At 39.9% G+C, this 14,567-nt stretch overlaps 1 protein-coding gene across 3 annotated transcripts; it reads left to right on the top strand.

The window, feature by feature from the left end:
* Nucleotides 1-6,912: 6,912 nt before the first annotated feature.
* LOC107093426 (atherin-like) lies at nucleotides 6,913-14,524 on the top strand. 3 transcript variants are annotated; one of them, XM_015388473.1, is made up of 7 exons: nucleotides 6,913-7,377; nucleotides 9,569-9,923; nucleotides 10,348-10,481; nucleotides 10,577-10,637; nucleotides 11,483-11,558; nucleotides 13,194-13,308; nucleotides 13,438-14,520. In XM_015388473.1, exons 1-7 carry the CDS (start codon nucleotides 7,015-7,017, stop codon nucleotides 13,582-13,584), a joined length of 1,251 nt encoding a protein of 416 aa, XP_015243959.1. In that variant the 5' UTR covers nucleotides 6,913-7,014; the 3' UTR covers nucleotides 13,585-14,520. The 3 variants fall into 3 exon arrangements, with proteins under 3 accessions (XP_015243959.1, XP_015243958.1, XP_015243960.1); XM_015388472.1 differs by having other exon boundaries at nucleotides 10,345-10,481; nucleotides 13,438-14,519; XM_015388474.1 differs by lacking the exon at nucleotides 6,913-7,377 and adding an exon at nucleotides 8,369-9,234 and having other exon boundaries at nucleotides 10,345-10,481; nucleotides 13,438-14,524.
* Nucleotides 14,525-14,567: the final 43 nt, after the last annotated feature.

Here is a 14,567-nt window from a genome sequence, read left to right as displayed (position 1 = left end):
GAGAAGACTGAGGATTTATTGAAATAAGGTACCTGAGATTGTTTGATGCTGAAATCGAGGCTTAACGATGGATTCAACATGGGGGATTACCCAGTGAAGCCGGACTGGGCCTTGCTCAGTTTTCACTTTTAGGGCGGATGTTTGGATATTGTTTCCGATGTTGATATTCTTACTGACTTTTTTTGTTTTCTGCCCCCTTTCTTGTTTAAAACCCTGTCGCATGGTTTTAATGCTCAGCCAAATTTGGGGGAGGGGGCTTTTGAGGTTTGTTTATCTGGTTTCCAGCTTCCTTTGCTAAGGAAGCTATTCTGGAGCTGTCTACTTTTGCCAAGTTTATTTCTGTGGATGCAAGACAATCGCAGACCAAATCTTAGTGCTGGTTTGTTGACTGAACTCATTGTTTTGTTTGAAGGATGTAAGCTTCCACCAACCTTCCCTTCATAGGCCTGAGGTGCTAGACTATGTCCATCTCTCTGCAGGAGCTTCTGTGACTTGTTTGATGTGCATCAACCTATTTGTCAGAGTCTTGCAACATGACATTTTTAGAATGTTTCTAACTACGTGATTTCAGTAGACAGGAGTAATTGATTGGCAGTGTCTTAATGTAATCGAGATCAAACACAGGATACCTTTTGAATGTCTTGGTAAGGAGATGTTTTACTGCTCTGGAAACCTGATGTGTATTTTTTTTTTTTTTTATAACGTGTTTCTTTGGTGAGCTTGGTTTTCTTTTTGCATGTTGTAAAGCAGGACGATGGCGAAACCTTTCCTGGAACTGAGACATCACAGGAAGAAAAACAAAAAAATCATTGTTTCTGGAGCTGACATTGTGTTTTAAATTCAGTTTCTTTTTCCGACATTACACTAAATTATGCCGCGTATCATCAACATGAATTATCTGGATAATGAAGCACACGTTTTCTAATCTGTTTCAATAATTTGTGCTTATTCTGTACACCTTTGTATTTTAAAGAAAGCACATGTAATGAGTTTTCCTCTTTTTCCTAACAAACAGCAAAATCAGAGTTTGAGATGTAGAAGGCAAATCAACGCGATCCACTCCTGACACTAAAGACATTAAACTTCTGTTTGTTACACTTTTTCTCACACAAACTTTTGTCAGCTGCTTTCATTCTTTTTTACCAGCTTGACACTATTGACTGCTCTGTGCTACATTAATTTTGTCTCCTGTTTGCCTTCTATTTCCACACACTTTATTCAAGCATAACACTTTTTACATCTGAGCTGTTTTGCGTTCATATTTTCTAATTGTATTTTCAAAAAAACAAGGAAAAAAAGAAAAAACAAAACGTCAACCTTTTTTCCTCATGACCTGGGTACAGTGCTTGTGTAGTCTATTGTACCTTTTTTGGGAAACAATACTGTACATCTTTGCCTTTGACAGTCTTAACTATCTTACCCTCTGGAGAACTTGACAGATACCCTTAGAACACAATGAGTATGTTTAAAAAAATATATAAACAAAGTAATATTTTGCAAAATGTATCATTCCAATAAAGTTTTACTTGTTAAGACTAAAATGTGTTGATCTTTCACTTAATGCAATGTGTCAGAGGAAGGCTACTGTTCTGTTTCAGCATTGTCACTACCTAATCCGTCCCGGACGCGTGATCCGTACCATCAGCTCATTTACACATACGCAACCATATATACATACAGGTTACCATGAATAATGTAAGTATGGTAGTAAAATTACTTATTTCTACTATCCTTATAACTCGCTAAAGAATGCTAATACACATCTTCTGAGGTGTCAAGTAACAATGTACAAATACTTTGTTACTGTACTTAACTGCACTTTTTAGGTATCTATACTTTACTCCATTACTTATTTTTCTTTCTACTTCTGACTTCTACTCATTACATTTTCGAACAAGTATCTGTACTTTCTATTCCTTACAAATTTAAAACAAACATTACTCATTACTCCTGGCTTCGGTTTTGTTTATAAATATTTATTTGACGTCATGTGCGCCAACCAATGCAGATCATTGGCGCCATCACCATGTAGTGAAAGCTACTGTAATTGGATGAGTCATATAACGCAAACGCTTATTGGTTAGCTAAAGGAAATCATCAGAAGCAAGCAGGTGTTCTTCAAACTGCAAACGGGAATGTCTATGCCATGCTACAATGTCGGATTCAGAAAAAGATGTTAAAAGGTCGGACACAGGCCAGAGCGTACCGGGAGACGGAGACCAACAAGGCATCCCTCATCCATGGCCCTATCTCGAAGAATTTTTGGAAATGGTCAAAAAATTGAGCCTTTAATTCATATAGTGGCATCTGGCTTTTTTTTTTTTTTTTTAAGTTTACTTTATGTTTTAATGCTTTAAGTAATTTTTGGAGCTCTTACTTTTTTACTTTTACTTAAGTAAAGAGGTCAAGTTGGTACTTTTACCAGAGTGTTTTTAAAAGGCAGTATCTATACTTCTTAAGTAAGAAATGTGTGTACTTTTGACACCACTGCACATCTTAAAAAAATGTTTTATGATTTTTTTCGGAGACAATTTTGAGGATTTTTACATTTTCTCATCGGACATGCTCAGAGTACTCCTGCAAAGTATGATTTAACCATGTTTATCTGCATTTTAGTTTGTTTTTTTTAGGTTACGCGCTATATACCATAATGTTAACACGAAAGGAAAACATACAACTCAAAAAGACTAGACTTATGTTCAAATCCAAAGTCGTAATAAGTTAGCTCCCAGATGTGGCGTAGGATCCCATTTCCGGTTCAGATCTGGCACGGACGACTGATAAAAAAGAAATTATTTTAAGGAATTTATTGTCTCAACCTATAACACATTATAGTTTAGTACGATTACTGTTTTTGTGGAGGGAAAAACCTAATTTATGTCTTTTTTTTTTTTTTTTTTTTTTATCAAAATAAAATCACGGGTGACCCGGATGCATATCTGGTTGAGCATGCTCAAATGAGCGGATGGTACGGATCGTGCTTCCGGGAAGGATTGGGTAATGACAAGCATACAAGCAGCAGAAAGTTTGCTCAGCCAGAACTGACCAATGTTGGCTTTTATTTTCTGGTGCTCATGAACTCCGCCCCCTATCTGTTAACACCCTGGACAGTTGCCAATATGACCCATATCACTGACTTCTACCAACCCCAATGTTTTTCTGTTTTTTTAGGAATAATATTTTGTACATTATAAGCATTAACTGACTGTATTATTCATAGTTTTGAATGAGGTTCATTAACTGAGATTCATCTTTCTGTTTTAAAACGTGTTTTGCTCTTCTTGGTCTTTATGTATCGGATCATCAAATGTAGTATTTAAAAAACCCAAATGTCTTCCTGGTTTGGAAACCCAAACCAAGACATGGAAGAAAATGGATGACTTTCCATTCACACAGACGATCAAACACAGGTTATCAAAGTGGGTCTATAGTTACCTCTGAGTGCTGTAACAATTAGAAGATACCTAGTTGATACCAAGCTATTAACCTCTACAGAAATGAGTAATGTGGATAGAAGAGGCCTAAATCTAGTCAATAAGAGTTCTAATAAGAGTCAGACTTATTCTTATGATTCTATAAACACTTAAGATCCACAAGGTGAAATATGGTGGTTCCAGGTTCAGCCTGTTCTGTATCAGTTTAAGTACATCAAAATATTTTATAGTTTCTAAAACTAAAAGTGAAGAAATAGAATAACTGAATAGAGGCCACCACAATCTGCAGCCTGAAAGCAAACAGGAAACTTGTAGAAGGACATCGATATGTTCTTCCTGAGGTAAAACCAAGAAAAGCTGCTGGAAATATGGATGCATGTATTTTACCATCTGCCTGGTTGCTGTACAGGTCTGGTTAACTCATGTATGTCAGGTGGGAAGCTGCTCTCAGAAACAATTATACAACTTCAGTAATTCACACAAACCTTTAACATTTCTCAGTTTATGCAGCCAATTCTTAGTGTTTGTAAAGGAAAAATTCGACACTTAAAATATTTATTTTTCCTTATAGAGTGACTGATTTTATTTTGTTAATGTTTTGCTTTTGAGTAATGAAGAATAGAATACGAATTCAGCTTTATTGTCATTACAATTGTTCATTTACAGTTCATTTTGTGGCTCTTTACTTGTGACAGTATAATGACAATAAAAAAAAATTTAAAGTTGGAAAGAAAAAAGCAATTGTCATGAGTACAAAGCAACAAAATTCACTCACTGCATATAACCCATTCCCTTAGGGAGCAGTGGGCTGCGTTTGTGCGGCTTCCTGGGGAGCAGTTTTGGGGTTAAAAGTCTTGCTCAGGGACCCAAAGTGGCAGTCCATGGGAATGTGTAGTGCTTCTGATGTACATTCATGCAAGGATAAAGCAGTTTGTTTTAACGTTTTCAAGTTCAAAGACTGCTAATGTATAGTCTGGTTTCAAAAGGGTGAGAATTGAAAGTGGGTTTCCTGTTTTCAGTCAGAATATACATAAGTCTACAACCTAGGAATATCATTACTGAATTTCACCAGATCACAATGATGAAACTGTTAATTTGGCTGCAAACAATTTTGGGGAAAAAATGGTTTAAGAATAGTACAGCTTTTGTTTAACTAATTCATACCAAGATTCAGAGTCTATGCTGTGGACTGTGGAGCTCTTGTAATATTCATCCATCTTCTGCTTATTCCATCAGGGTCACAGTGGGGCTGGTGCCTATTTCCACCAGTCTAAGAGCAAGAGGTATGGTTCACGCAGGACAGATCACCAGTCTGTCGCAGGGCAACACAAAGACATACAATAATGCACACTAACTCTCACACTTCAGGTAGTTTATTCAATGCCAATGAACCTAACAGTCATGCTTTTGGACTGCAGGAGGAAGTCGGATTACCTGGAGAGAACCCACGCATGAACAGGGAGAACATGCATGAACCCTGAACACTTGTGTTGCAAGGCAACAGTGCTACAGACGGCACCAACGTGCAGCTCGCTTTTGTATTTCATTGAACTATTTTTTTGTTGGGGCTAAACCCCACTGTTCAGGGATTCTAGCACCACTGGGCTGTACCATCTTCAAAAGCTTATATGGTCATATCTTATTGTAATAATTTTTTCAGGCTCTGAAAGCAACTACTTTTGCAGGTTTTTAATTTGCCTGCTTGACATTTACATCCTTATCTTTTGATTAAAGCATTTGTCTTTACTGGTGAGTGTTTTTCTTTCCGCTGGCACAGTCTTAAGGCATAATTTTGGTTAACTAAGTTAAGCAATACAACATCTGCATAAATGGATTTATTAAAACTAGTTATCTAAACATAGTAGGAAAGGTTCTTTTTTGCATGAAATGCCAAGCTTTGACTGGATCTTAAATGAGATCACAGCAAAGAGAACACATGTGCCTGGGTGAGGGTTCCTTTTCTGGAAAAAGTAGGAAAGAGAACTATGGTGGACCGAGTTACGAAAACTGTATTTGCTCCCTTCTGTTTGCTCATCAATGATCTGAAACCTTAGGCGTGAAAAGAAACGAATACATTAGGGGGAAAGTACTTTTTTTTTGCTACACTGTATAACCTGACCAAATATTTGCACCTGCTAAACAATTAAGTTGTAATCTTGTAAGGCTATGAAATATTTGCCAAATATAATAAAGTAAGGGAATCCTTGGTTTATAGACACCAAGTGTGCCTTAATATTGTGCACTTAAACACATTAATACCTAATCATAGCAGGTATAAATTGATCATTCCTTTAGCCTGGGTGAAAACTTTATTCATTACGTCTCATAAAATGTATAAAAAACGATTATAGTTGTATGGACACAAAAAAGCTTCAGCTGCAAAAAATGAAGGGATTGATATGATGGACATTAAAGTTACGGTAATTTGTTTTAGTAACACTAGATAAAACTGTAGACAGCACTGCAAGAACTGCAGCAACAAAGAAACCCAAAGTCAAACTTTGTTTAGGGCCTAAAGGAGGCCCTGATTTAACACAATCATTAATATTGGTGGTTCTAAAATGTTCCTGTCCCTAGAGACCAAGACACAGAGAGAAGAAACGTCACAGGATCCAGAAACCAAGACGGGTATGAAATTAACCAACAAACAACTGTAAAGTTAGCGAAAGTGATTTTTTCAAACTTAGGAAAAATCTTTTCCTGTTCAGTTGTTGCTTGGGAATGCTAATGGGTTATGTAGTATTTAGTATTTTGGGGGGGAAAAAGAATAAAACATGGAAAACTAGTGTTTTTGTTGTGTGGATGAACTTAAAAAGAGGTTTTGAAAAGGTTTTATTTTTCTCAAGATATTCTGCAACTTGGATAAAGCCTTTAGGGATCAATTTGTGGTATTAAAAACTACTTTCTACTGCATTCACTAACTTGACTTGCATTTATTTGTAGAGATGCACCACATCACCATTGTGTTCAGATCCAGCTTTAAACTAGGTATGCCTGCTTAAAACATCAGTTTTGCTCAATGCCTGTTAGAAGCTAAGAAACTGATGATTTAAACTATATAATTGTTAAGTTGTTCATATGCAATGCAGATGCAATCGTTGAAATATTACTTTTTACTAATATTTGCATGTCTCTAAAGTAATTATGGGTTGTCTGCTATCTATAAAAACAAGGAGGTAACGGAACATGAGCTGAACGATTTTTTTAATCAGTCTAACTAATTGCATGTTGGTTAAATTAATAACACTGCATCTGCCCACATTCTCTCTATAGTGATTTTAGGGACCTCTGCTTTTATTAATTTAGCTTTTGTACACTAAATACTTGGTTATGCACTCAGAGAAGGGGCGTGTGAAACCTGGGTACAGAAAATACCACCTTAAATGCGGCCTCTAGAGTGAAACTTTTCGCCCCCAACTCCGTCAGTCCACCTTAAGCGCACAGGCAAACGCAGGAGGCGTTCAGAGAGGTTTCCGCTTCTCACTGGGGTTCGGACCGCGGATCACGAAAATCACCGCGTTTAACGTCCAAGCTTGACGCACTTAGGTTGAAGGAGAAAAAAAAAAAAAGAGGAAAAAAAATGTCTGAATCTAAATACCGCGAGTGGATTTTGGACACCATCGACTCGCTGCGGTCTCGAAAAGCCCGACCGGACTTGGAGAGGATTTGCCGAATGGTCCGGAGGAGACACGGGTCCGAGCCCGACCGAACCTGCGCAGAACTGGAGAAACTGATCCAAGAGCAAACCGTGCTAAAAGTTAATTACAAAGGCTCCATATCCTATCGGAACGCTGCCAAGGTTCAGCGACGGAGCAGAAAGAAAGACGATGTGTCGTTAGCCTCTGCTGCGAGACGGAGCGCGATGGAAGAAGCGAGTCATTCCGACCTGAGCAACGGGGATAGCGCTCTGGGAGCCGTGGACCAGGACGAGGAGGACCTGGAGGTAAAGCAGGGAGCCGCCGATACGGGGTTTAACGTGTCTACATGTCATTGTCAGGTCACCATCACACTAAATGTACAGGTGGAAGTTAAAACACACATTGTACTGTAAAGAAAGGGGAAAAATGGTGGAAAAAAGCTCCTCTTTTTGTTTGTAGAAGGGGAGTGGTGAGGGGAGTGATTTGCAAGTGCACCCAAAAAAAAAAAAAAGTGCCGCAGACGGGGAGCGGCGGTTGGAGCTCGCTCGAGCGCCGCCGAGCTGGAGAAGAAAAGAAGGTGCGCGCGTGCAGCTTTCTGCGAGCGTGCCTCATTTCACGCGGCACCGGTTAAAAGCGTTTTTAACCCCTTTTTTTTTTTAAAAAAAAGCTCAACAATCACAAAGTTCTCATTTTCACTCGGCCCGCAACAATCTCAGCCTCCATTTACAGCAGGCAGAAGGGGGGGACAGAAAAAAAAGCGCTTTTCAAGCCACAAACTCGGCGTAGAGCGAAAGGGGGACAAACGAGTACAGTTAGACCGGAAGTACAGAGACCAAGCCTTCAAAATAATGCTATCTGAATATAGTGTTTTATATTACGCTTTTATTTTTGTATATTTTGAACCGGAAACGTTTGTTTTTATCGCGTATTTATCATTTGGAAGCGAGTAAAGGTGGTGTCGGTGGTGGGGAGGAAAAGTGTCCAACACCGCGGATGTAGGAGACGTTTGCCCGTTGATTCTTTTTCTTTATTCTGAAAAAAAAAAACGAGTTGCACACCACAAACTGTATCATTGCAGCAAGTGACTGTCTATCGGCTAGGTTTTAGTTTATATAGCGATTACATCCACAACTATATGCACTAAAGTAAGCAGAAGATAATAAATAAACAATGACGCAACATTATTTTTGAATTATGGGGAATTTGTGGGGTTTTTTCTTGTTATGGGGAGGGATGTTTACGCGATGCATAAAGTCGAACCCCTAGATCCATTGTCGGACAGCCTCCCAAACCCAGTCACGTCCAAGAGGTGCATTAACTCTCTAATGCCCCTTCCGTCCTCTGCAGCGCGTCATTTTCTTCTCTATGTTTTAATCCGATGACTGTTTGCTGTTTTATGAATATGGCAACGCAAAGTAGCGAGACGCGCTGGAAGTGGCGGCTTTTATCGCAAACTGTTCTCCTGGCGCTAGATGGCGGATGCGCCCATCCGATTTGGGTTAAGCCGAGATCAAAATTGACTTTGTTCTGGAAAAGACGTGCGTGTCGCGTCAGAAAAGCGAATGCGGACGGTCACTTCCACCAGATCGCCGCTCTTTGGCAACATTATGCAGACTTGCAGATGTAGGAGCCTTTATGTCCGATAACGGAGTCGTTTGCTTTCTGCTCGTTTTTTTTTCCTTTTCCCTCCCAGTAAACTGTTGACCCGATGCAAAGTCAAAGTAGGGTTTGCGATCGAGCCGCTCATTGCAGAGATTCTGTTTTTTTTTTTCCTATTGTGCTGCTGTTTTAAACCCGCGACTGGAGAAAAGCCCTTTAGACACAATGGCGCGGCTCCCAACTCCATGCGCACTTTGGAGGAAATTTGAGAGAGAAATAAAAACGCCTCCCGTCGGCCCTTATTTTTTTGTGCTCCTCCGTGTTATTAATTTTCCCGGACAACACCGCCTCTCAGACAGCAGGCAATCTGACATCTGTAAAAATCTAAAAACCCCTGTTTCGATCTAGAAAACGTGATGCTTTTGACTGCTTCAGAGATAAAGTTGCAGAATGCGGTCCTGTGGGTGAATTCCACAGAAGCGGCTCTTTCCACAGGCGCGGGGCGGGCTTTCATGCGCTCCTCTGCACGACTGCTGGGTGTAGGACACGCAGTCGCACATAAGGTAGTTTTTTTTTCCCTCCCAGACGCCGTCGAGCAAAAACCTCCCATTTGCCCGAGTAGAAGTGATGAGACCAGATGGTAAAACTAGTTATATTCCACCAGACAATGTTGTTGCGCACGGAAATCCGTTTGTAAGGCGCGTTTTGAGGCAATCATTTACCATAAAGGTGGTCAAATTGCAACATAAGTATGAGCATGTTTTTTGTGTCACTCACCCCGCTTGTATTGCACGTTTTAAAAAGTCTTTCCAATCTGAATTATGACTAAACAAAGAAAAATCTAAATTAATTGAAATAGAAATTCTTATATTATGCACACCTGATTATGTGTTGCAGGGGGACACCTCAATGGCTATGGACACAGACAGCAATCCTGATGAGGAAGGGGCAGAGGAGAGTCATGATGGGCCTGTCAGACCGTCTCCCAGTCCCACTCATGAAGATGCCTCTCTGCAGTGTGCCCCCATACGGGCTGTCTCTGCTCCCTGCTCCCCCTCTGCTCCTCAGCCTGGCTCAGGCCCCATCTGCAACTCCGTCTCTGCTCCGGACTGCGCTGCTACCCAAAAGGCGGGCGAGAGGCCCAACTCCTTGCCCCCTTCCAGCCCTAGGGCCCTTACACACAATGAATGGGCTTATGATTCAGCTGTCTGCCCAGTGGAGCCCCAGCACCCAGGAATGCAGAGGGACAAAGGTATCCACACGGCTAGAGACGGGATAATGTGTGCTGCCAGTGTTGTTGGGCACAATATTGTTTTACATGTGAGCTTATGCTAAGCTTTGCAGCAGATTCAAAGCTGCTATGGGAGCTTCAAAGCAGCAAGAAGATTAATTGTTGGATATTTACAGCAGAAATGCAGTAAAGCTAGATGCGGAGGTGCAGGAGAAAGTAATGCATCTCTAAAATCTCTTCTGCGCTGATTTGTCTCACCAGTTCTTTTGTATTCATGGTCTTTTAGTCCCAATGGTCCACATTGCAAAAAACATTAGGCTACATTTGTTTACGGTAGGAATATATTTGTGCAGGATTGCAGTCTGAGCCGGTCAGCGTACGTTGTATTGGTTAATTGTTGTACGTGGGTTTAAAAAAAAACTGGTTTATGCTATGTTTGCAGTAGAATTGAATCCAGTGGACCTCTCCGAAACGCCAAGCCCCTGCGTTTCAACCAACGGAAAGAAAGACAGTGAAAGCAGGGAGGAGGAGAGCAGCCTCTCATCCGACCAGTTGGTACCCGACTCTGCAGCACAACCGGTACCTGGCCTGCCAGCCCCCCTTTCATAACAAACAGCATCTGCATCACAGCTTCTTGAATCACTTCATCAATTCATGTTTATTTCATTCAACAGGAAGAAGTCAGGAAAGACTCTGATGGAAGATTACAGGCAGTGTCTTCGTCACCTGACAACAGTGAGTATCTTCTGTTGCAAATTATTTTTCTATTACAGATGGCCGATTCTTCAACTGCTCTTTTCATTGATTTTTTTTTTATTTTTATAAAATGCACATATTTATGAATTTAACAGATAATGATCTGCTCTAAAACAGCCGTCTCTGGTTGTCGTTCAGCCTTTGTTTGCCTCAAGGCTTGCTTAAGATTTTTTGAGTGCTTTGCAAGCCTGTCCTGCTACCTTCTGTCCAGATGGTCCCTGTTTAGGCGAAGTTATTTTTCCTCTTTCACCACTGCTGTTTCAATTTGGTAAAGCAAATGCAGTCTGTTTATAATTTTAAGCTTATGAAGTGAGTTTTTTTTTTTCTTATGGCTTGTTATTTTTGGGAGCATTTTTGGAAGAAGAACCCAGTAGAAATAAACAGCACCTAATCATAAGTGACACCCCTGACGCCATGCCTCTGTGTACCATACTTTAGCTGCTCCTGCCCAAGAGGAACATCCCACTGAAAGATGCTTATGTCCCTGTCATGTGTTTCACACATGCCAAGCAGCATGCTTGTCGGGTTTAAATACAGACAGGGCTAGTTAGAGGCTTCATTATGGACCGAGCAATCTCTGCAGTGAACCGTGAACCATCCCTAATAGCAAAATATATCATACCATGAAGGCAGAGTCCACTCTGCTAGATAAAACTAAAAAAGGGGGAAAATATATTTTTTTCAATCTGTAAATTACATATATTTATATATTGAGAAATGCATTATTTGTATAGCTTGAAAGTATTCATAGTGTAAGATTAGTCAGATCACTAAACTGAATAATATGAAACAATAACAATAATCAAGTTTTGTTTTGTTCACAGGTACATTAAAGAAGATAGACACGCCTTACTCAGCTGCTGAAGGCGCTCTTCTTAATGGCGGCACATGTGATCAAGTGTGAGTAGCCTGCTAATGATCTAAATGTTTTACATTATTTAGTGGCTCAGTAAAAGCTGACTTCCTATAGTTTGTAAATGATGTGGAAACAAGTCTTGAATTTACTTTTAGTACTTTCCATGTTGGATTTAGTAGGTAGAATAAATTCTAGAGTATAGAAGGTGTTTGTGTTTACATTTCCAAAAACAAGTTGCTCATAGAGGGGGTTATAAGTACACTATAAGGTATTCTCTTTGAGATTTTTTTTTCTCATAGACTGTTTGTTTGTTTGTTCTAAACAAAAGTTGTTGTGACAGACCAACTCACTATTCCATAGTAGTGAAGTGGAAGGAAAGTTGGTCATGTTTAACAAAAGTATTCACAATAAAAAAATCACAAGTGTTTATCTTTCACTAGAATCATATCATATCTTCTAAGGTCCATCTCTACAGCTATGTTAATGTAGCGTTAAAATGGATCCAGCTCCATTGGGTTAGATGGAAAGGAAACATACATTTTTTTAAGTCTTGCTGCAGATTCTCTGTTGCATTTAGGTTTAAATCTAGATCAGGCCATCCCAGAACATAAATATGCTTTTATCTACGTGATGCAGTTCCAGTTTTGGCTCTGTGGTTGTTCTCTAGGCCGAAAGGTGAAGCTCTACTTCAGTCTTTGGTGTTTGTTTTCCTCTAGGTTTTCCCTTTAAGCAGCCACACTCATCCTAACACCAACTTCCCTGTCTTTTGTAAAGAAAAGAACCTCCAGACCATAAGATGGTGTTTGCAAACGTTTATCTGACCGGCACACATTCTTACATATTTGTCTCTGTCCTTTCCACATGGCTTTGTGGTAGTGAGTTGTTTTCTTCATCATTCCACGACAACATCATGTTTGAGTGCCAAATATATTTTTCAATTATATCTTCCATCCGCCCTGTGGATCTTTGTACTCCCTTAGTTATTGTGGGTTTATTTGCTGTTCCTTTAATCACTGCCATGCTTCACTGGTTAGTATAGGTAGATAACCATCACTTAATAGTTTTTCAGTTGAGCTGGCTTGTTTCAGTTTCTAGATGGAAAATATGCTGCGTCTATAAAGCACTTTTCTATCCATTCTGAGCACTTAAAGTGCTTTACAGTATAGAAACACTTGCACAATTACTAATGCACACATTCTCACACAGTTATGCAGAAGACATGGAGTTATGTGCCTTGCTCAGGGTTGCTGAAACAAGTAATTGGGCGAATCTAAGATGACCACTACTGAGTCACAGTCATGATGCATGGAGCTTTGGATATTTCTTTATTCCCTAATAATAATGCAGTAGCTGTTTTCCTTAGTCTTTATGATGTTGTTTGCTCTCTAATGTTCTAAAAAATATCAAAAATCTGCTTGTTTGTTCAAGGATATCAAATCATTCACAAGTACACTACCTTCGTAGTTGTGTTGCACATTCCAGTGGAAAAAGGTTGCACCAGATTATATTTAGGTATCTTAATAAAAAAGTTAAATAAAAAAAAAAGATGCTGAATTCAGATTTATGCCACAGTTTTTACAGTGTTGGATGTGAAAATGCTGCATGAAGGGATAAGTTACCTCATGAAGAGAGATTGATCTAAAACGACGGCTCTAACTCTTTGTGCAATCTCTCTCCAGATCAGTGAAGGTGGAGAAGATCAACCAGAACTTGTTGCAGTGGACCGTGGCAGATGTGGCCAGTTACTTTTCGGCTGCCGGATTTCCGGAGCAGGCAGTGGCGTTTCGCACACAGGTTAGTTCAGTTCAGGCTACTCCACACTTTACATAACGAACTGGTGAAAATTAGATACATTTTTTTTTTATGCACAAAGCATCATCTCATCAACTACAATAATAAATCCTTTCAAACTCTTCTCAACAGGAAATTGACGGCAAGTCTCTTCTCCTGATGCAGCGCAGTGACGTCCTGACAGGTTTGTCCATCCGACTGGGCCCTGCCCTCAAAATCTACGAGCGTCACATTAAAGTGCTGCAGAGGACCCACTTCCTTGAATGTGACGACATCTAAAGAGGAGACCAGCAATGCTGTATGAACTCGACATGCATGCAGTTCCTCTACCATCTGGATCCTACCGCCCTCCTTCATATATATTAACATAGAGGGTGTGTAGGGTGGGAAAGGCTGCGTTGGAATTTGCCTTCACTGTGAGAACGACCAGAAACTGAAAGACAGTCATCCTACCTCTCATCGTGGTCTTTGGTTTTTCATTTTACCCCCATGTGGCGGCTTTTGCTGAGACGGACGGCTGCTGGAATAATCTAAATGGAGCAGCTTTGACTTTTTGCACAAAGTGAAATATTGAGTCATGCACCAAATGGACCGCCGCAGATATGACTGATTAGTGGGACATTGGGGGGTTGTCCTGTCAACTTTCTGCTCGATTCAAACAGAAAGTCACAAAAAGCATAAAGTGCATCAGCTGTGCTTCCTTTTTTTGCTGAGATTTAGGCGTCAAAGTCGACGTATCCGCATCAAAAGTTAGTCTCATTCCTGATTCATCATTCCACTGTCAGCCGCTGCTGTGGATTATTGCCTCGGTGTCTTTGCCACACTGAGATATAACCCTCGATGTGTTCAACTCTATCTGTGTAGTCTTAATAATAAATGATTGTGGTCCAACAATACATTTTCATTCGGGAAACAATTCCAGCTATAAGTGACCAGACAATATGCAGCCCAATGAAATGTGCTCTTACATATAAACAAAATAAACTTAGAATGCTGCAAGAAATGTTACTCTTGCTGGTTATATGGAATCAAATTCAATAGAGCTGCTAAGCGACTGTTTACAAATGACTTTAAGAAATGCAATATTTTATGTTGTTTGTTTACAGCTGGTCTTTCCTGGCGCTGTGTTCTAAAGGCCAGTTGAACTGTGTAACATTCCATATTATGGAGTCTTCTTCTCAAATGTACCTTGTCCCCTTTTTATCTGTAATATGGAAAGCTCTTCCAAAGTTGGATAATAAAGCTCATCTCTCTCAGTTGGT

The sequence above is a fragment of the Cyprinodon variegatus genome, unplaced genomic scaffold (genome assembly GCF_000732505.1).
Source record: "Cyprinodon variegatus isolate N-32 unplaced genomic scaffold, C_variegatus-1.0 Scaffold423, whole genome shotgun sequence".
NCBI classification, from domain to species: Eukaryota; Metazoa; Chordata; class Actinopteri; order Cyprinodontiformes; family Cyprinodontidae; genus Cyprinodon; species Cyprinodon variegatus.
The sequence above is the reverse complement of the archived record's forward strand: the minus strand, read 5'-3'. Positions and strand labels throughout refer to the sequence as shown.

What these genes read in the sequence shown, in the direction of transcription:
- LOC107093426 (XM_015388472.1), top strand. Translation starts at nt 7,015, where the DNA reads ATGTCTGAATCTAAATACCGCGAGTGGATTTTGGACACCATCGACTCG. An exon ending in AGGAATGCAGAGGGACAAAG is followed by an intron (nt 9,924 to 10,344) that starts GTATCCACACGG and finishes CTATGTTTGCAG; the next exon opens with TAGAATTGAATCCAGTGGAC. An exon ending in GTCTTCGTCACCTGACAACA is followed by an intron (nt 10,638 to 11,482) that starts GTGAGTATCTTC and finishes TTTTGTTCACAG; the next exon opens with GTACATTAAAGAAGATAGAC.